The 21777-nt window shown below is 44.2% G+C and overlaps 1 protein-coding gene across 1 annotated transcript in view; it reads left to right on the top strand.

The window, feature by feature from the left end:
* Positions 1-21777, top strand: part of LOC311141883 (threonine--tRNA ligase 1, cytoplasmic-like) — a 102191-nt gene that overhangs the window by 40503 nt on the left and 39911 nt on the right. Inside the window, 6 exon segments of the mRNA XM_084177379.1 lie at positions 5768-5891; positions 9033-9154; positions 12158-12275; positions 14835-14899; positions 16331-16409; positions 18776-18922. Coding sequence (XP_084033505.1) covers positions 5768-5891; positions 9033-9154; positions 12158-12275; positions 14835-14899; positions 16331-16409; positions 18776-18922 — 655 coding nt within the window.

Below are 21777 nucleotides of genomic sequence, written 5' to 3'. Positions count from 1 at the left end.
TACTGTAGAAACAGATACATTACATACTGTAGATACAGATACATTACATACTGTAGATACAGATACATTACATACTGTAGATACATTACATACTGTAGATACAGATACATTACATACTGTAGATACAGATACATTACATACTGTAGATACAGATACATTACATTCTGTAGATACAGATACATTACATACTACAGATACATTACATACTGTAGATACAGATACATTACATAGATACAGATACATTACATAGATACAGATACATTACATAGATACAGATACATTACATAGATACAGATACATTACATACTGTAGATACAGATACATTACATAGATACAGATACATTAGATAGATACAGATACATTGCATGGATACAGATATATTACATACTGTAGATACAGATACATTACATACTGTAGAAACAGATACATTTCATACTGTAGAAACAGATACATTACATACTGTAGATACATTGCGTACTGTAGTTACAGATACATTGCATGGATACAGATACATTACATACTGTAGATTCAGATACATTACATAGATACAGATACATTACATAGATACAGATACATTACATAGATACAGATACATTACATACTGTAGATACAGATACATTACATACTGTAGATACAGATACATTACATTCTGTAGATACAGATACATTACATACTGTAGATACAGATACATTACATAGATACAGATACATTACATAGATACAGATACATTACATAGATACAGATACATTACATACTGTAGATACAGATACCTTACATACTGTAGATACAGATACATTACATAGATACAGATACAGATACATTAGATAGATACAGATACATTGCATGGATACAGATACATTACATACTGTAGATACAGATACATTACATACTGTAGAAACAGATACATTTCATACTGTAGAAACAGATACATTACATACTGTAGATACAGATACATTACATACTGTAGATACATTGCGTACTGTAGTTACAGATACATTGCATGGATACAGATACATTACATACTGTAGATTCAGATACATTACATAGATACAGATACATTACATACTGTAGATACAGATACATTACATACTGTAGATACAGATACATTACATACTGTAGATACAGATACATTACATACTGTAGATACAGATACATTACATACTGTAGATACAGATACATTACATACTGTAGATACAGATACATTACATAGATACAGATACATTACATAGATACAGATACATTACATACTGTAGATACAGATACATTACATACTGTAGAAACAGATACATTACATACTGTAGAAACAGATACATTACATACTGTAGAAACAGATACATTACATACTGTAGAAACAGATACATTACATACTGTAGATACAGATACATTACATACTGTAGATACAGATACATTACATACTGTAGATACAGATACATTACATACTGTAGATACAGATACATTACATACTGTAGATACAGATACATTACATACTGTAGATACAGATACATTACATAGATACAGATACATTACATAGATACAGATACATTACATACTGTAGATACAGATACATTACATACTGTAGATACAGATACATTACATAGATACAGATACAGATACATAGATACAGATACAGATACATTGCATGGATACAGATACATTACATTCTGTAGATACAGATACATTACATACTGTAGATACAGATACATTACATAGATACAGATACATTACATAGATACAGATACATTACGTAGATACAGATACATTACATACTGTAGATACAGATACATTACATAGATACAGATACATTACATACTGTAGATACAGATACATTACATACTGTAGATACAGATACATTACATACTGTAGATACAGATACATTACATAGATACAGATACATTACATAGATACAGATACATTACATACTGTAGATACAGATACATTACATTCTGTAGATACAGATACATTACATACTGTAGATACAGATACATTACATACTGTAGATACAGATACATTACATAGATACAGATACATTACATAGATACAGATACATTACATAGATACAGATACATTACATACTGTAGATACAGATACATTACATTCTGTAGATACAGATACATTACATACTGTAGATACATATACATTACATAGATACAGATACATTACATACTGTAGATACAGATACATTACATACTGTAGATACAGATACATTACATAGATACAGATACATTACATAGATACAGATACATTACATAGATACAGATACATTACATACTGTAGATACAGATACATTACATACTGTAGATACAGATACATTACATATATACAGATACATTACATAGATACAGATACATTACATACTGTAGATACAGATACATTACATAGATACAGATACATTACATAGATACAGATACATTACATAGATACAGATACATTACATAGATACAGATACATTACATAGATACAGATACATTACATACTGTAGATACAGATACATTACATACTGTAGATACAGATACATTACATAGATACAGATACATTACATACTGTAGATACAGATACATTACATAGATACAGATACATTACATACTGTAGATACAGATACATTACATACTGTAGATACAGATACATTACATAGATACAGATACATTACATACTGTAGATACAGATACATTACATAGATACAGATACATTACATAGATACAGATACATTACATAGATACAGATACATTACATAGATACAGATACATTACATACTGTAGATACAGATACATTACATACTGTAGATACAGATACATTACATTCTGTAGATACAGATACATTACATACTGTAGATACAGATACATTACATACTGTAGATACAGATACATTACATACTGTAGATACATATACATTACATACTGTAGATACAGATACATTACATACTGTAGATACAGATACATTACATACTGTAGATACAGATACATTACATACTGTAGATACAGATACATTACATACTGTAGATACAGATACATTACATACTGTAGATACAGATACATTACATACTGTAGATACAGATACATTACATACTGTAGATACAGATACATTACATACTGTAGATACAGATACATTACATACTGTAGATACAGATACATTATATACTGTAGATACAGATACATTACATACTGTAGATACAGATACATTACATACTGTAGATACAGATACATTACATACTGTAGATACAGATACATTACATACTGTAGATACAGATACATTATATACTGTAGATACAGATACATTACATACTATAGATACAGATACATTACATACTGTAGATACAGATACATTACATACTGTAGATACAGATACATTACATAGATACAGATACATTACATAGATACAGATACATTACATACTGTAGATACAGATACATTACATACTGTAGATACAGATACATTACATACTGTAGATACAGATACATTACATAGATACAGATACATTACATAGATACAGATACATTACATACTGTAGATACAGATACATTACATACTGTAGATACAGATACATTACATAGATACAGATACATTACATAGATACAGATACATTACATAGATACAGATACATTACATACTGTAGATACAGATACATTACATAGATACAGATACATTACATACTGTAGATACAGATACATTACATACTGTAGATACAGATACATTACATACTGTAGATACAGATACATTACATAGATACAGATACATTACATACTGTAGATACAGATACATTACATACTGTAGATACAGATACATTACATACTGTAGATACAGATACATTACATAGATACAGATACATTACATAGATACAGATACATTACATAGATACAGATACATTACATAGATACAGATACATTACATAGATACAGATACATTACATAGATACAGATACATTACATAGATACAGATACATTACATAGATACAGATACATTACATACTGTAGATACAGATACATTACATACTGTAGATACAGATACATTACATAGATACAGATACATTACATACTGTAGATACAGATACATTACATACTGTAGATACAGATACATTACATACTGTAGATACAGATACATTACATAGATACAGATACATTACATACTGTAGATACAGATACATTACATACTGTAGATACAGATACATTACATACTGTAGATACAGATACATTACATAGATACAGATACATTACATAGATACAGATACATTACATACTGTAGATACAGATACATTACATAGATACAGATACATTACATAGATACAGATACATTACATACTGTAGATACAGATACATTACATAGATACAGATACATTACATACTGTAGATACAGATACATTACATACTGTAGATACAGATACATTACATAGATACAGATACATTACATACTGTAGATACAGATACATTACATACTGTAGATACAGATACATTACATACTGTAGATACAGATACATTACATAGATACAGATACATTACATAGATACAGATACATTACATACTGTAGATACAGATACATTACATAGATACAGATACATTACATAGATACAGATACATTACATAGATACAGATACATTACATAGATACAGATACATTACATACTGTAGATACAGTTACATTACATAGATACAGATACATTACATAGATACAGATACATTACATACTGTAGATACAGATACATTACATACTGTAGATACAGATACATTACATAGATACAGATACATTACATAGATACATTACATACTGTAGATACAGATACATTACATACTGTAGATACAGATACATTACATAGATACAGATACATTACATACTGTAGATACAGATACATTACATAGATACAGATACATTACATACTGTAGATACAGATACATTACATAGATACAGATACATTACATAGATACATTACATACTGTAGATACAGATACATTACATACTGTAGATACAGATACATTACATAGATACAGATACATTACATACTGTAGATACAGATACATTACATAGATACAGATACATTACATACTGTAGATACAGATACATTACATAGATACAGATACATTACATACTGTAGATACAGATACATTACATACTGTAGATACAGATACATTACATACTGTAGATACAGATACATTACATAGATACAGATACATTACATACTGTAGATACAGATACATTACATAGATACAGATACATTACATACTGTAGATACAGATACATTACATAGATACAGATACATTACATAGATACAGATACATTACATACTGTAGATACAGATACATTACATACTATAGATACAGATACATTACATACTGTAGATACAGATACATTACATACTGTAGATACAGATACATTACATACTGTAGATACAGATACATTACATACTGTAGATACAGATACATTACATACTGTAGATACAGATACATTACATACTGTAGATATATTACAGATGCATTGCGTACTGTAGATGGACGCATTCTAATAATGACAGATCCCTATATTCTAATGACACCGTAATAATAGTTATTCCTATATTCCTATAATTCCTATGAATCCCTATATTCTAATGACACTAATAATAGTTATTCCTATTCCTATAATTCCTATGAATCCCTATATTCTAATGACACCGTAATAACACTAATATAATCCCTATATTTAGGTTCTAGCAGACAACCTGGACAGGCCTCTATAATTTAATAGTTCTATCTTCATTCTCTCTCTCTCTCTCTCTCTCTCTTATTTATATATATATATATATAGTCAGGGTCTAGCTGACGCCACAGTGATAGCTAAGGTAAACAGCTCTGTGTGGGACCTGGACCGACCTCTGGAGGAAGACTGTAGTCTGCAGCTACTCAAGTTTGATGACGAGGAGGCCAAAGCTGTAAGTACAACCTCCAGGTTAAATCCAAATAGCAACCTTTTAAAGACTTATAGGGCCCGTTTCTCCTGGGTTTAATCTATGTCCGGGAAACTGGCCCTATTAGTCTTTAAATTAATGCTATTTGGATTAAACCTTCTAGATAAAGACGCAAACTTTTGGTACCTAAAAATCACTAGCTAGGTTTGGTAAAATGTGAGATTATAAAATAATAGTGAAGACATCAGAACTATGAAATAACACATATGGAATCATGTAGGAACCAAAAAAGTGTTAAACAAATCAAAATATACTTTAGATTTGAGATTCTTCAAAGTAGCCACCCTTTGCCTTGACGACAGTTTTGCACACTCTTGGCATTCTCTCAACCAGCTTCATGAGGTAGTCACCTGGAATGCATTTCAATTAACAGGTGTGCCTTCTTAAAAGTTAATTTGTGGAATTTCTTTCCTCCTTAATGCGTTTGAGCCAATCAGTTGTGTTGCGACAAGATAGGGGTGGTATCAAACCATCAAGCGCTATGATGAAACTGGCTCTCATGAGGACCGCCACAGGAAAGGAAGACCCAGAGTTACCTCTGCTGCAGCGGATAAGTTCATTAGAGTTACAAGCCTCAGAAATTGCAGCCCAAATAAATGCTTCACAGAGTTCAAGTAACAGACACATCTCAACATCAACTGTTCAGAGGGGACTGTGTGAATCAGGCCTTCATGGTCGAATTGCTGCAAAGAAACCACTACTAAAGGACACCAATAAGAAGAAGAGACCTGCTTGGGCCAAGAAACACGAGCAATGGACATTAGACTGGTGGAAATCTGTCCTTTGGTCTGTAGTCCAAATTTGAGATGTTTGGTTCCAACTGCCATGTCTTTGTGAGACGCAGAGTAGGTGAACAGAGTAGGTGAACAGTGAAGCATGGAGGAGGAGGTGTGATGGTGTGGGTGTGCTTTGCTGGTGACACTGTCTGTGATTTATTTAGAATTCAAGGCACACTTAACCAGCATGGCTACCACAGCATTCTGCAGCGATACACCATCCCATCTGGTTTGGGCTTAGTGGGACTATCATTTGTTTTTCAACAGGACAATGACCCAACACACCTCCAGGCTGTGTAAGGGCTATTTTACCAAAAAGGAGAGTGATGGAGTGCTGCATCAGATGACCTGGCCTCCACAATCCCCCGACCTCAACCCAATTGAGATGGTTTGGGATGAGTTGGACCGCAGAGTGAAGGAAAAGCAGCCAACAAGTGCTCAGCATATGTGGGAACTCCTTCAAGACTGTTGGAAAAGCATTCCAGGTGAAGCTGGTTGAGAGAATGCCAAGAGTGTGCAAAGCTGTCATCAAGACAAAGGGTGGCTTTTGAAGAATCTCAAATATAAAATATTTGTTTAACACTTTTTTGGTTACTTCATGATTCCATATGTGTTATTTCATAGTTTTGATGTCTTCACTATTATTCTACAATGTAGAAAATAGTACAAATAAAGAAAAACCCTTGAATGAGTAGGTGTTCTAAACCTTTGGCTGGTACTGTATCTTCTCCCTCTATCCTCCTCTCTCTTCCCTCTCTGTCCTCCCATCTCTGTCGTCCCCTCTCTTCCCTCTCTGTCCTCCCCTCTCTTCCCTCTGTCCTCCCCTCTCTTCCCTCTCTGTCGTCCCCTCTCTTCCCTCTCTGTCCTCCCCTCTCTTCCCTCTGTCGTCTCCTCTCTTCCCTCTGTCGTCTCCTCTCTTCCCTCTGTCGTCCCCTCTCTTCCCTCTGTCGTCCCCTCTCTGTCGTCCCCTCTCTTCCCTCTCTGTCATCCCCTCTCTTCCCTCCCCTCTCTGTCCTCCCCTCTCTCCCCTCTCTGTCCTCCCCTCTCTCCCCTCTCTGTCCTCCTCTCTCTCCTCTCTGTCCTCCCCTCTCCCCTCTCTGTCCTCCCCTCTCTCCCCTCTCTGTCCTCCCCTCTCTCCCCTCTCTGTCCTCCTCTTTCTCCTCTCTGTCCTCCCCTCTCCCCTCTCTGTCCTCCTCTCTCCCCTCCCCTCTCTCTCCTCTCTGTCCTCCCCTCTCTCCCCTCTCTCCCCTCTCCTCTCTCCCCTCTCTGTCCTCCCCTCTCCTCTCTCCCCTCTCTGTCCTCCCCTCTCTCCCCTCTCTGTCCTCCCCTCTCTGTCCTCCCCTCTCTCCCCTCTCTCCCCTCTCTCCCCTCTCTGTCCTCCCCTCTCTCCCCTCTCTGTCCTCCTCTTTCCCCTCTCTGTCCTCCTCTCTCCCCTCTCTCCCCTCTCTGTCCTCCCCTCTCTCCCCTCTCTGTCCTCCCCTCTCTCCCCTCTCTGTCCTCCCCTCTCTCCCCTCTCTGTCCTCCCCTCTCTCCCCTCTCTGTCCTCCCCTCTCTCCCCTCTCTGTCCTCCCCTCTCTCCCCTCTCTGTCCTCCTCTCTCCCCTCTCTGTCCTCCCCTCTCTCTCCTCTCTGTCCTCCCCTCTCTCTCCTCTCTGTCCTCCCCTCTCTCTCCTCTCTGTCCTCCTCTCTCCCCTCTGTCCTCCCCTCTCTCCCCTCTCTGTCCTCCCCTCTCTCCCCTCTCTGTCCTCCCCTCTCTCCCCTCTCTGTCCTCCCCTCTCTCCCCTCTCTGTCCTCCCCTCTCTCCCCTCTCTGTACTCCCCTCTCTCCCCTCTCTGTCCCCCTCTCTCCCCTCTCTGTCCTCCCCTCTCTCCCCTCTCTGTCCTCCCCTCTCTCCTCTCTGTCCTCCTCTCTCCCCTCTCTGTCCTCCCCTCTCTCCCCTCTCTGTCCTCCCCTCTCTGTCCTCCCCTCTCTCCCCTCTCTGTCCTCCTCTCTCCCCTCTCTGTCCCCCTCTCTCCCCTCTCTGTCCTCCCCTCTCTCCCCTCTCTGTCCTCCCCTCTCCCCTCTCTGTCCTCCTCTCTCCCCTCTCTGTCCTCCCCTCTCTCCCCTCTCTGTCCTCCCCTCTCTGTCCTCCCCTCTCTCCCCTCTCTGTCCTCCTCTCTCCCCTCTCTGTCCTCCTCTCTCCCCTCTCTGTCCTCCCCTCTCTCCCCTCTCTGTCCTCCTCTCTGTCCTCCTGTCCCTTCCCTCTATCCTCTCCTCCACTTTCCTTTACACCCCTCCTCTCCCCTCCCCTCCCCTCCCCTCCCCTCCCCTCCCCTCCCCTCCCCTCCCAGGTGTACTGGCACTCCAGTGCCCACATAATGGGTGAGGCGATGGAGAGGGTCTACGGAGGGTGTCTGTGTTATGGTCCGCCCATTGAGAACGGCTTCTACTACGACATGTTCCTGGACCAGGAGTGAGTAAGGCCTCGTCTCATTAGTCCGTTTCAGCCAGGTAAAGACTTGTCTTATTGGTCTAGCTGGCCAACAGGGTGGGAGTAGTAAGCCTGAGCGGACCAGGAAGAATGTTCCAGTGTTTAGAAGTCAAGTTTATGTTAATCCAGCCCCAATGTACTTTCAACATCTAAGTTGACACTTGCGGTGTTGGGGTCAATTCAGGATATGAATTGAAATTCAATTAATAGAAAACCAATTCCTAGAAAACCCATTTTAATGTAACTTCCTGAATTGACGGAACTGACTCTTCGCTCAGGTTATGTTGTTGGCTTGGCAAGCAGGCACATATTATTGGATGATGTTGTAATCTAGACCTAGGTTACTGCCTGAGTTTGGCATCCATTATTGGATGATGTTGTAATCTAGACCCAGGTTACTGCCTGAGTTTGGCATCCATTGTCTCCACTGTGGGACCAGGTTAGTGCCTGAGTTTGGCATCCATTGGCTCCACTGTGGGACCAGGTTAGTGCCTGAGTTTGGCATCCATTGGCTCCACTGTGGGACCAGGTTACTGCCTGAGTTTGGCATCCATTGGCTCCACTGTGGGACCAGGTTACTGCCTGGGTTTGGAATCCATTGGCTCCACTGTGGGACCAGGTTACTGCCTGAGTTTGGCATCCATTGGCTCCACTGTGGGACCAGGTTACTGCCTGAGTTTGGCATCCATTGTCTCCACTGTGGGACCAGGTTAGTGTGGGACCTGAGTTTGGCATCCATTGGCTCCACTGTGGGACCAGGTTAGTGCCTGAGTTTGGCATCCATCTATTGGCTCCACTGTGGGACCAGGTTACTGCCTGAGTTTGGCATCCATTGGCTCCACTGTGGGACCAGGTTACTGCCTGAGTTTGGCATCCATCCATTGGCTCCACTGTGGGACCAGGTTAGTGTGGGACCTGAGTTTGGCATCCATTGGCTCCACTGTGGGACCAGGTTAGTGCCTGAGTTTGGCATCCATCCATTGGCTCCACTGTGGGACCAGGTTAGTGCCTGAGTTTGGCATCCATCCATTGGCTCCACTGTGGGACCAGGTTAGTGCCTGAGTTTGGCATCCATCCATTGGCTCCACTGTGGGACCAGGTTAGTGCCTGAGTTTGGCATCCATCCATTGGCTCCACTGTGGGACCAGGTTAGTGCCTGAGTTTGGCATCCATTGGCTCCACTGTGGGACCAGGTTAGTGCCTGAGTTTGGCATCCATTGGCTCCACTGTGGGACCAGGTTAGTGCCTGAGTTTGGCATCCATTGGCTCCACTGTGGGACCAGGTTACTGCCTGAGTTTGGCATCCATTGGCTCCACTGTGGGACCAGGTTACTGCCTGGGTTTGGCATCCATTGTCTCCACTGTGGGACCAGGTTAGTGCCTGAGTTTGGCATCCATTGGCTCCACTGTGGGACCAGGTTAGTGCCTGAGTTTGGCATCCATTGGCTCCACTGTGGGACCAGGTTAGTGCCTGAGTTTGGCATCCATTGGCTCCACTGTGGGACCAGGTTACTGCCTGAGTTTGGCATCCATTGGCTCCACTGTGGGACCAGGTTACTGCCTGAGTTTGGCATCCATTGTCTCCACTGTGGGACCAGGTTACTGCCTGAGTTTGGCATCCATTGGCTCCACTGTGGGACCAGGTTACTGCCTGAGTTTGGCATCCATTGTCTCCACTGTGGGACCAGGTTAGTGTGGGACCTGAGTTTGGCATCCATTGGCTCCACTGTGGGACCAGGTTACTGTGGGACCAGGTTAGTGCCTGAGTTTGGCATCCATCCATTGGCTCCACTGTGGGACCAGGTTACTGCCTGGGTCTGCCATCCATCCATTGTCTCCAGGCTCACAGGTTGACTTTCCAGACTGTCATTACCATGGAGACGATTATATAATATGAATATGATATTAATGACTAAATCCAGCTGGAGGGGATATTCAATTAAAAACTCTGTCTGCCGGGCAACACTTTGCATTCAAAGATCATTTCAAATGTTAATATTCCTTGCCTGTAAACAATCTCCATTTGACTTTTGCTTGAACCAAAGTGTCACCACCTCCTCATCTGCCACACAGACGAAGGTGCGTCCCTAATGACACCCCGCTCCCTAGTGCACTCCCAGAGACACCCTGTTCCCTAGTGCACTCCCAGAGACACCCTGTTCCCTAGTGCACTCCCAGAGACACCCTGTTCCCTAGTGCACTCCCAGAGACACCCTGTTCCCTAGTGCACTCCCAGAGACACCCTGTTCCCTAGTGCACTCCCAGTGACACCCTGTTCCCTAGTGCACTCCCAGAGACACCCTGTTCCCTAGTGCACTCCCAGAGACACCCTGTTCCCTAGTGCACTCCCAGAGTACTATGGGTGCTATTTGGGATGCAGACAGAATGGTTTTAATGAATCATAGAGAGGTTGATTTAGACAGGAACAGGTAGTCCATGGCACCATCTAGTCTGTTACCTCCTAGGTAGTTATGGAGAAAGTTATTTCATTGGTTTTAGGAACTCTTTCAGACACACTCCTGCCCATTAATGAACTCCGCTTTAGAAGACAAGTTAGGGCAGACCACCTGGATGTCTGGGGGATGAAAGCCAGCACGGCAGTTCTTCAATCCCTGTACTCACTGTCTCTTCCTCCTCCTCCTCTACCTTCCTTTCCCCCCTCCCCCTCCTCCTCCTCCTCCTCCTCCTTCCTCCTCTCCCCCCTCCCCCTCCTCCTCCTCCTTCCTCCTCTCCCCCCTCCTCCTCCTCCTCCTCCTCCTCCTCCTCCTCCTCCTTCCTCCTCTCCCCCCTCCTCCTCCTCCTCCTCATCCTCCTCCTTCCTCCTCTCCCCCCTCCCCCTCCTCCTCCTCCTTCCTCCTCTCCCTCCTCCTCCTTCCTCCTCTCCCCCCTCCCCCTCCTCCTCCTCCTTCCTCCTCTCCCTCCTCCTCCTTCCTCCTCTCCCCCCTCCCCCTCCTCCTCCTCCTCCTCCTCCTTCCTCCTCTCCAGGGGAGTGTCCAGTAATGACTTCCCCTGCTTGGAGAACCTGTGTAAGAAGATCATCAAGGAGAAGCAACCCTTCGAGAGGCTGGAGATCAAGAAGGATACTCTCCTGGAGATGTTCAAGGTAGAGCTGTCTGTCTCGCTCGGTCTGTCGCTAGGTCGGTCTCCTTAACCAACTAGGCTCGTAATTTAACCATTTTATTCGTATTTACAGATGGCATACACGTTGGTTATTAAGGCACACGAAAGTTCACATGTTCCAGAAGGCATTTCTGCCCAAAAAACGCATTTTGATAATTTAAAAAAATGACTCTCCTGTGAAGTAATGACCCGCAACATACGCCTAGTTTCCTGAAACGAGTCACATGTGTCTCTAATATGGTCATACATTTGGCAGGAGGTTAGGAAGTGCAGCTCAGTTTCCACCTCATTTTGTGGGCAGTGTGCACATAGCCTGTCTTCTCTTGAGAGCCAGGTCTGCCTACGGCAGCCTTTCTCAATAGCAAGGCTATGCTCACTGAGTCTGTACATAGTCAAAGCTTTCCTTAAGTTTGGGTCAGTCACAGTGGTCAGGTATTCTGCCACTGTGTACTCTCTGTTTAGGGCCAAATAGCATTCTAGTTTGGTTAATTCTTTCCAATGTGTCAAGTAATTATCTTTTTGTTTTCTCATGATTTGGTTGGGTCTAATTGTGTTGCTGTCCTGGGGCTCTGTGGGGTCTGTTTGTGTTTGTGAACAGAGCCCCAGGACCAGCTTACTTAGGGGACTCTTCTCCAGGTTCATCTCTCTGTAGGTGATGGCATTGTTATGGAAGGTTTGGGAATCGCTTCCTTTTAGGTGGTTATAGAATTTAACGGCTCTTTTCTGGATTTTGATAATTAGTGGGTATCGGTCTAATTCTGCTCTGCATGCATTATTTGGTGTTTTACGTTGTACACAGAGGATATTTTTGCAAAATTCTGCATGCAGAGTCTCAATTTGGTGTTTGTCCCATTTTGTGAATTCTTGGTTGGTGAGCGGACCCCAGACCTCACAACCATAAAGGGCAATGGGTTCTATAACTGATTCAAGTATTTTTAGCCAGATCCTAATTGGTATGTCAAATGTTATGTTCCTTTTGATGGCGCTGAAGGCCCTTCTTGCCTTGTCTCTCAGATCGTTCACAGCTTTGTGGAAGTTACCTGTGGCGCTGATGTTTAGGCCGAGGTATGTATCGTTTTTTGTGTGCTCTAGGGCAACAGTGTCTAGATGGAATTTGTATTTGTGGTCCTGGCAACTGGACCTTTTTTGGAACACCATTATTTTTGTCTTACTGAGATTTACTGTCAGGGCCCAGGTCTGACAGAATCTGTGCAGAAGATCTAGGTGCTGCTGAAGGCCCTCCTTGGTTGGGGACAGAAGCACCAGATCATCAGCAAACAGTAGACATTTGACTACAGGTTCTAGTAGGGTGAGGCCCGGTGCTGCAGACTGTTCTAGTGCCCTCGCCAATTCGTTGATATATATGTTGAAGAGGGTGGGGCTTCAACTACATCTCTATCTCACCCCACGGCCCTGTGGAAAGAAATGTGTGTGTTTTTTGCCAATTTTAACGTGTTTGTGTACATAATTTATAATGTCGTAGATTTTTCCCCCAACATCACTTTCAATCAATTTGTATAGCAGACCCTCATGCCAAATTGAGTCAAAAACATTTTTGAAATCAACAAAGAATGAGAAGACTTTGTCTTTGTTTTGGTTTGTTTGTTTGTCAGTTAGGGTGTGCAGGGTGAATACGTGGTCTGTTGTACGGTAATTTGGTAAAAAGCCAATTTGACATTTGCTCAGTAAATTGTTTTCACTGAGGAAATGAACTAGTCTGCTGTTAATGATAATGCAGAGGATTTTCCCAAGGTTGCTGTTGATGCATATCACACGGTTGTTATTGGGGTCAAATTTGTCTCCACTTTTGTGGATTGGGGTGATTTAGTCCTTGGTTCCAAATATTGGGGAAGATGCCAGAGCTGAGGATGATGTTAAAGAGTTTAAGTATAGCCAATTGGAATTTGTGGTCTATATATTTTATTATTTCATTTAGGACACCATCAACACCACAGGCCTTTTTGGGTTGGAGGGTTTGTATTGGAGAATCCAGTGTAATTGCAATATTGTTCTCTCTCTCTGTCTCTCTGTCACTCTCTGTCACTCTCTGTCTCTCTCTGTCTCTCTCTCTGTCTCTCTCTCTGTCTCTCTCTCTGTCTCTCTCTCTCTCTCTCTCTCTCTCTCTCTCTCTCTCTCTCTCTGTCTTTCTCTCTCTCTCTCGGTCTGTCTCTCTCTCTCTCTCTCTCTCTCTCTCTCTCTCTCTCTCTCTCTCTCCTGTGTCTTTCTCTCTCTCTCTCGGTCTGTCTCTCTCTCTCTCTCTCTCTCTCTCTCTCTCTCTGTGTCTTTCTCTCTCTGTCTCTCTCTCTCGGTCCCGGTCTTTCGGTCTCTCTGTCTCAGTCTCTCTCTCTCTCTCTCTCTCGGTCTCTCTCTCTCTGTCCCGGTCTCTCTCTCTGTCTCTCTCTCTTTCTCTCTCTCTGTCCCGGTCTCTCTCTGTCCCGGTCTCTCTCTCTCGGTCTCTCTCGCTCTGTCTCGTAATGTGATTTATTTATACTGTTCTTCTGCTGTTCCTCTACTGATTGAGAACATCTCTCCTCCTCTGCAGTACAACAAATTTAAGTGCCGGATCCTGAATGAGAAGGTGACCACCCCAACCACTACTGTGTACAGGTGAGTTGCATCCCGACTCGGTCGGTATGGAATGGGGCCGATCCAGGTTCCCTGTGTATTTATCCTGTCTGTGCTGACTAGGTGTGGTCCGGTTCCCTGTGTATTTATCCTGTCTGTGCTGACTAGGTGTGGTCCGGTTCCCTGTGTATTTATCCTGTCTGTGCTGACTAGGTGTGGTCCGGTTCCCTGTGTATTTATCCTGTCTGTGCTGACTAGGTGTGGTCCGCTTCCCTGTGTATTTATCCTGTCTGTGCTGACTAGGTGTGGTCCGGTTCCCTGTGTATTTATCCTGTCTGTGCTGACTAGGTGTGGTCCGGTTCCCTGTGTATTTATCCTGTCTGTGCTGACTAGGTGTGGTCCGGTTCCCTGTGTATTTATCCTGTCTGTGCTGACTAGGTGTGGTCCGCTTCCCTGTGTATTTATCCTGTCTGTGCTGACTAGGTGTGTTCCGGTTCCCTGTGTATTTATCCTGTCTGTGCTGACTAGGTGTGGTCCGGTTCCCTGTGTATTTATCCTGTCTGTGCTGACTAGGTGTGGTCCGCTTCCCTGTGTATTTATCCTGTCTGTGCTGACTAGGTGTGGTCCGGTTCCCTGTGTATTTATCCTGTCTGTGCTGACTAGGTGTGGTCCGGTTCCCTGTGTATTTATCCTGTCTGTGCTGACTAGGTGTGGTCCGGTTCCCTGTGTATTTATCCTGTCTGTGCTGACTAGGTGTGGTCCGGTTCCCTGTGTATTTATCCTGTCTGTGCTGACTAGGTGTGGTCCGGTTCCCTGTGTATTTATCCTGTCTGTGCTGACTAGGTGTGGTCCGGTTCCCTGTGTATTTATCCTGTCTGTGCTGACTAGGTGTGGTCCGGTTCCCTGTGTATTTATCCTGTCTGTGCTGACTAGGTGTGGTCCGGTTCCCTGTGTATTTATCCTGTCTGTGCTGACTAGGTGTGGTCCGGTTCCCTGTGTATTTATCCTGTCTGTGCTGACTAGGTGTGGTCCGGTTCCCTGTGTATTTATCCTGTCTGTGCTGACTAGGTGTGGTCCGGTTCCCTGTGTATTTATCCTGTCTGTGCTGACTAGGTGTGGTCCGGTTCCCTGTGTATTTATCCTGTCTGTGCTGACTAGGTGTGGTCCGGTTCCCTGTGTATTTATCCTGTCTGTGCTGACTAGGTGTGGTCCGGTTCCCTGTGTATTTATCCTGTCTGTGCTGACTAGGTGTGGTCCGCTTCCCTGTGTATTTATCCTGTCTGTGCTGACTAGGTGTGGTCCGCTTCCCTGTGTATTTATCCTGTCTGTGCTGACTAGGTGTGGTCCGCTTCCCTGTGTATTTATCCTGTCTGTGCTGACTAGGTGTGGTCCGGTTCCCTGTGTATTTATCCTGTCTGTGCTGACTAGGTGTGGTCCGGTTCCCTGTGTATTTATCCTGTCTGTGCTGACTAGGTGTGGTCCGCTGATTGACCTATGCAGAGGACCCCATGTCAGACACACTGGGAAGATCAAGACCCTGAAGATCCACAAGGTAAACACCCTCACTAACCCTAACCCTAACCCTAACCCTGACCCTAAACACCCTCACTTCTGCTTGTGTCTCTTTGGTTTGTTTTCATACTTATATTTAGTTTGTTTTGAAGGATGACATCTTTATTTTAAATCTCTTGAGGGTTCTCTGAAGTCGTCAGACAGTTTAAAATGTCCTACCACTCTAAGGTGTCCTTGACCACGTTTACACACCAAGATCCCTTATTATACGGGATTCAAGGATTCAATCTTTGAGTTGACTCGTAGTGGGAGTACACGGCATGGTTTCCCCGGTCGTGTCGTAGTGGGAGTACACGGCATGGTTTCCCCAGTCGTGTCCTAGTGGGAGTACACGGCATGGTTTCCCCTAGTGGGAGTACACGGCATGGTTTCCCCTAGTGGGAGTACACGGCATGGTTTCCCCAGTCGTGTCCTAGTGGGAGTACACGGCATGGTTTCCCTAGTGGGAGTACACGGCATGGTTTCCCTAGTGGGAGTACACGGCATGGTTTCCCCTAGTGGGAGTACACGGCATGGTTTCCCCAGTCGTGTCCTAGTGGGAGTACACGGCATGGTTTCCCTAGTGGGAGTACACGGCATGGTTTCCCTAGTGGGAGTACACGGCATGGTTTCCCCTAGTGGGAGTACACGGCATGGTTTCCCCAGTCGTGCCCTAGTGGGAGTACACAGCATGGTTTCCCTAGTGGGAGTACACGGCATGGTTTCCCCAGTCGTGTCCTAGTGGGAGTACACAGCATGGTTTCCCCAGTCGTGCCCTAGTGGGAGTACACGGCATGGTTTCCCCTAGTGGGAGTACACGGCATGGTTTCCCCAGTGGTGTCGTAGTGGGAGTACACGGCATGGTTTCCCCAGTCGTGTCGTAGTGGGAGTACACGGCATGGTTTCCCCAGTCGTGTCGTAGTGGGAGTACACGGCATGGTTTCCCCGGTCGTGTCGTAGTGGGAGTACACGGCATGGTTTCCCCAGTCGTGTCCTAGTGGGAGTACACGGCATGGTTTCCCCAGTCGTGTCCTAGTGGGAGTACACGGCATGGTTTCCCTAGTGGGAGTACACGGCATGGTTTCCCCTAGTGGGAGTACACGGCATGGTTTCCCCAGTCGTGTCCTAGTGGGAGTACACGGCATGGTTTCCCCTAGTGGGAGTACACGGCATGGTTTCCCCTAGTGGGAGTACACGGCATGGTTTCCCCAGTGGGAGTACACGGCATGGTTTCCCCTAGTGGGAGTACACGGCATGGTTTCCCCTAGTGGGAGTACACGGCATGGTTTCCCCTAGTGGGAGTACACGGCATGGTTTCCCCAGTGGGAGTACACGGCATGGTTTCCCCAGTCGTGTCCTAGTGGGAGTACACGGCATGGTTTCCCTAGTGGGAGTACACGGCATGGTTTCCCCAGTCGTGTCCTAGTGGGAGTACACGGCATGGTTTCCCTAGTGGGAGTACACGGCATGGTTTCCCTAGTGGGAGTACACGGCATGGTTTCCCTAGTGGGAGTACACGGCATGGTTTCCCCGGTCGTGTCGTAGTGGGAGTACACGGCATGGTTTCCCCAGTCGTGCCCTAGTGGGAGTACACAGCATGGTTTCCCTAGTGGGAGTACACGGCATGGTTTCCCCTAGTGGGAGTACACGGCATGTTTTCCCCAGTCGTGTCCTAGTGGGAGTACACGGCATGGTTTCCCCAGTCGTGTCCTAGTGGGAGTACACGGCATGGTTTCCCCAGTCGTGTCCTAGTGGGAGTACACGGCATGGTTTCCCCAGTCGTGTCCTAGTGGGAGTACACAGCATGGTTTCCCCAGTCGTGTCCTAGTGGGAGTACACAGCATGGTTTCCCTAGTGGGAGTACACGGCATGGTTTCCCCAGTCGTGTCGTAGTGGGAGTACCACACACCATATCATCGTGTGACTCCCAAGTTTATTACATTTCGTCCGCCATTTCTCCAATAATTAATTTTACAGACACAAAAAGATCCCACAATGTCGAACGAACAAATAATCTGTTTGCATTTATAAAATTGTACCGAAACTTCCTGTTCCATCACAGCTGTCGATATTATTTAGTGTTTATTTATACGGAATGACTCTACTTGCATAAAAACTGTGGATGGAAATGTGGTTACTATTTCACTTTCAACCACATAAAATATTCTTCCAAGATTAACTGAAATACTATCAGAAACATGTTGGATCGTTTTTACAGCTTTTAAGTTCCTTACAACCGGTCAAAAAAACTGTAATTCTGAAATTTTGCACGGAAAATCTCTACATACTGGGAGGACAAGGCTGACATGGATCGTGTTTTAAACGGTCCTAGAATGCTTCTGTCTAACCTTCTGTCTCCTCCTCCAGAACTCATCTACCTATTGGGAGGGCAAGGCTGACATGGAGACTCTTCAGAGGATCTACGGTATCTCCTTCCCTGATCCCAAGATGCTCAAGGAGTGGGAACGCTTCCAGGAGGAGGCCAAGAACAGGGACCACCGCAAACTGGGACGGGTAAGGAACAGTTATTCAAACAATCACTCCAATGTTATTTGTCAAATGCTTCATAAACAGCAGGTGTAGACTAACAGTGAAATGCTTCCTGACGGGCCCTTCCCAACAACGTAGAAAGAATAATATCAAAGTAATAGAAAGATAACAGAAGGAATAAATACACAATGAGGAATGGTAACTTGGCTATATACACGGGGTACCAGTATGGTAACTTGGCTATATACACAGGGTACCAGTATGATAACTTGGCTATATACACAGGGTACCAGTATGATAACTTGGCTATATACACAGGGTACCAGTATGATAACTTGGCTATATACACAGGGTACCAGTATGATAACTTGGCTATATACACAGGGTACCAGTATGATAACTTGGCTATATACACGGGGTACCAGTATGATAACTTGGCTATATACACAGGGTACCAGTATGATAACTTGGCTATATACACAGGGTACCAGTATGATAACTTGGCTATATACACAGGGTACCAGTATGATAACTTGGCTATATACACAGGGTACCAGTATGATAACTTGGCTATATACACAGGGTACCAGTATGATAACTTGGCTATATACACGGGGTACCAGTATGATAACTTGGCTATATACACAGGGTACCAGTATGATAACTTGGCTATATACACGGGGTACCAGTACCGAGTCGATGTGCAGGGGTACGAGGTAATTGAGGTAGATACTGTATGTACATATGGGTAGAGGTGAAGTGACTCTGACACCGCCTGGTATAGAGGTGAAGTGACTCTGACACCGCCTGGTATAGAGGTGAAGTGACTCTGACACCGCCTGGTATAGAGGTCCTGGATGGCAGGGAGCTCGACCCCAGTGATGTACTGGGCCGTACGCACTACCCTCTGTAGGTTCTTAACGGTTGGATGCCAAGCAGTTGCCATACCAGGCGGTGATGCAGCCAGTCAGGGTGCTCTCAGTGGTGCAGCTGTAGAACTTTGAGGATCTGAGGACCCATGCCAAATCTTTTCAGCCTCCTGAGGGGGAAGAGGCGTTGTCGTGCCCTCTTCACGACTGTGTTGGTGTGTTTGGAGGTCCTTAGTGATGTGGACACCGAGGAACTTAGCGTTCTCAACCCGCTCCACTACAGCCCCATCCATCGATCGATCAATCAATATTTATACAGCTTTTACAAACAACTTTCTGGAAATATGGGCTGGGAATAGGAACTGCAGGGTTAGGGTTAGGAATAGCAGGGTTAGGAATAGCAGGGTTAGGGTTAGGAATAGCAGGGTTAGGGTTAGGAATAGCAGGGTTAGGAATAGCATGGTTAGGGTTAGGAATAGCATGGTTAGGGTTAGGAATAGCAGGGTTAGGGTTAGGAATAGCATGGTTAGGAATAGCAGGGTTAGGGTTAGGAATGGCAGGGTTAGGGTTAGGAATAGCATGGTTAGGAACTGCAGGGTTAGGGTTAGGAATAGCAGGGTTAGGAATAGCATGGTTAGGGTTAGGAATAGCAGGGTAAGGAATAGCATGGTTAGGGTTAGGAATAGCATGGTTAGGAATAGCAGGGTTAGGGTTAGGAATAGCAGGGTTAGGGTTAGGAATAGCAGGGTTAGGCATAGCAGGGTTAGGAATAGCAGGGTTAGGAATAGCAGGGATAGGGTTAGGAATAGCATGGTTAGGGTTAGGAATAGCAGGGTTAGGGTTAGGCATAGCAGGGTTAGGCATAGCAGGGTTAGGCATAGCAGGGTTAGGCATAGCAGGGTTAGGCATAGCAGGGTTAGGAATAGCAGGGTTAGGAATAGCATGGTTAGGGTTAGGAATAGCAGGGTTAGGCATAGCAGGGTTAGGGTTAGGAATAGCAGGGTTAGGGTTAGGAATAGCAGGGTTAGGAATAGCATGGTTAGGGTTAGGAATAGCAGGGTTAGGAATAGCAGGGTTAGGCATAGCTGGGTTAGGGATAGCAGGGTTAGGCATAGTAGGGTTAGGCATAGTAGGGTTAGGCATAGCAGGGTTAGGCATAGTAGGGTTAGGCATAGCAGGGTTAGGAATAGCAGGGTTAGGGTTAGGAATAGCAGGGTTAGGAATAGCATGGTTAGGGTTAGGAATAGCATGGTTAGGAATAGCATGGTTAGGAATAGCAGGGTTAGGGTTAGGAATAGCAGGGTTAGGAATAGCAGGGTTAGGGTTAGGAATAGCAGGGTTAGGGTTAGGAATAGCAGGGTTAGGGTTAGGAATAGCAGGGTTAGGAATAGCAGGGTTAGGGTTAGGAATAGCAGGGTTAGGAATAGCAGGGTTAGGGTTAGGAATAGCAGGGCTAGGGTTAGGAATAGCAGGGTTAGGGTTAGGAATAGCAGGGTTAGGAATAGCATGGTTAGGGTTAGGAATTGCAGGGTTAGGGTTAGGAATAGCAGGGTTAGGAATAGCAGGGTTAGGCATAGCAGGGTTAGGGTTAGGAATAGCAGGGTTAGGCATAGCAGGGTTAGGGATAGCAGGGTTAGGAATAGCAGGGTTAGGGTTAGGAATTGCAGGGTTAGGCATAGCAGGGTTAGGGATAGCAGGGTTAGGAATAGCAGGGTTAGGGTTAGGAATTGCAGGGTTAGGGATAGCAGGGTTAGGGTTAGGAATTGCAGGGTTAGGCATAGCAGGGTTAGGAATAGCAGGGTTAGGGTTAGGCATAGCAGGGTTAGGCATAGCAGGGTTAGGCATAGCAGGGTTAGGCATAGCAGGGTTAGGCATAGCAGGGTTAGGCATAGCAGGGTTAGGCACCAAGTCCTCCGGGACATTACCACGACTGATCAATGAAGTGGTGCAGATGTCCTCCTGGTCAACATCTGCTGCAGGGTAACACTGATGATACCGCTGGAAAACGTA

Source organism: Coregonus lavaretus (assembly GCF_964263955.1).
Source record: "Coregonus lavaretus genome assembly, chromosome: 14".
NCBI lineage: Eukaryota > Metazoa > Chordata > Actinopteri > Salmoniformes > Salmonidae > Coregonus > Coregonus lavaretus.
This window is presented reverse-complemented; position numbering and strand designations above follow the sequence as displayed.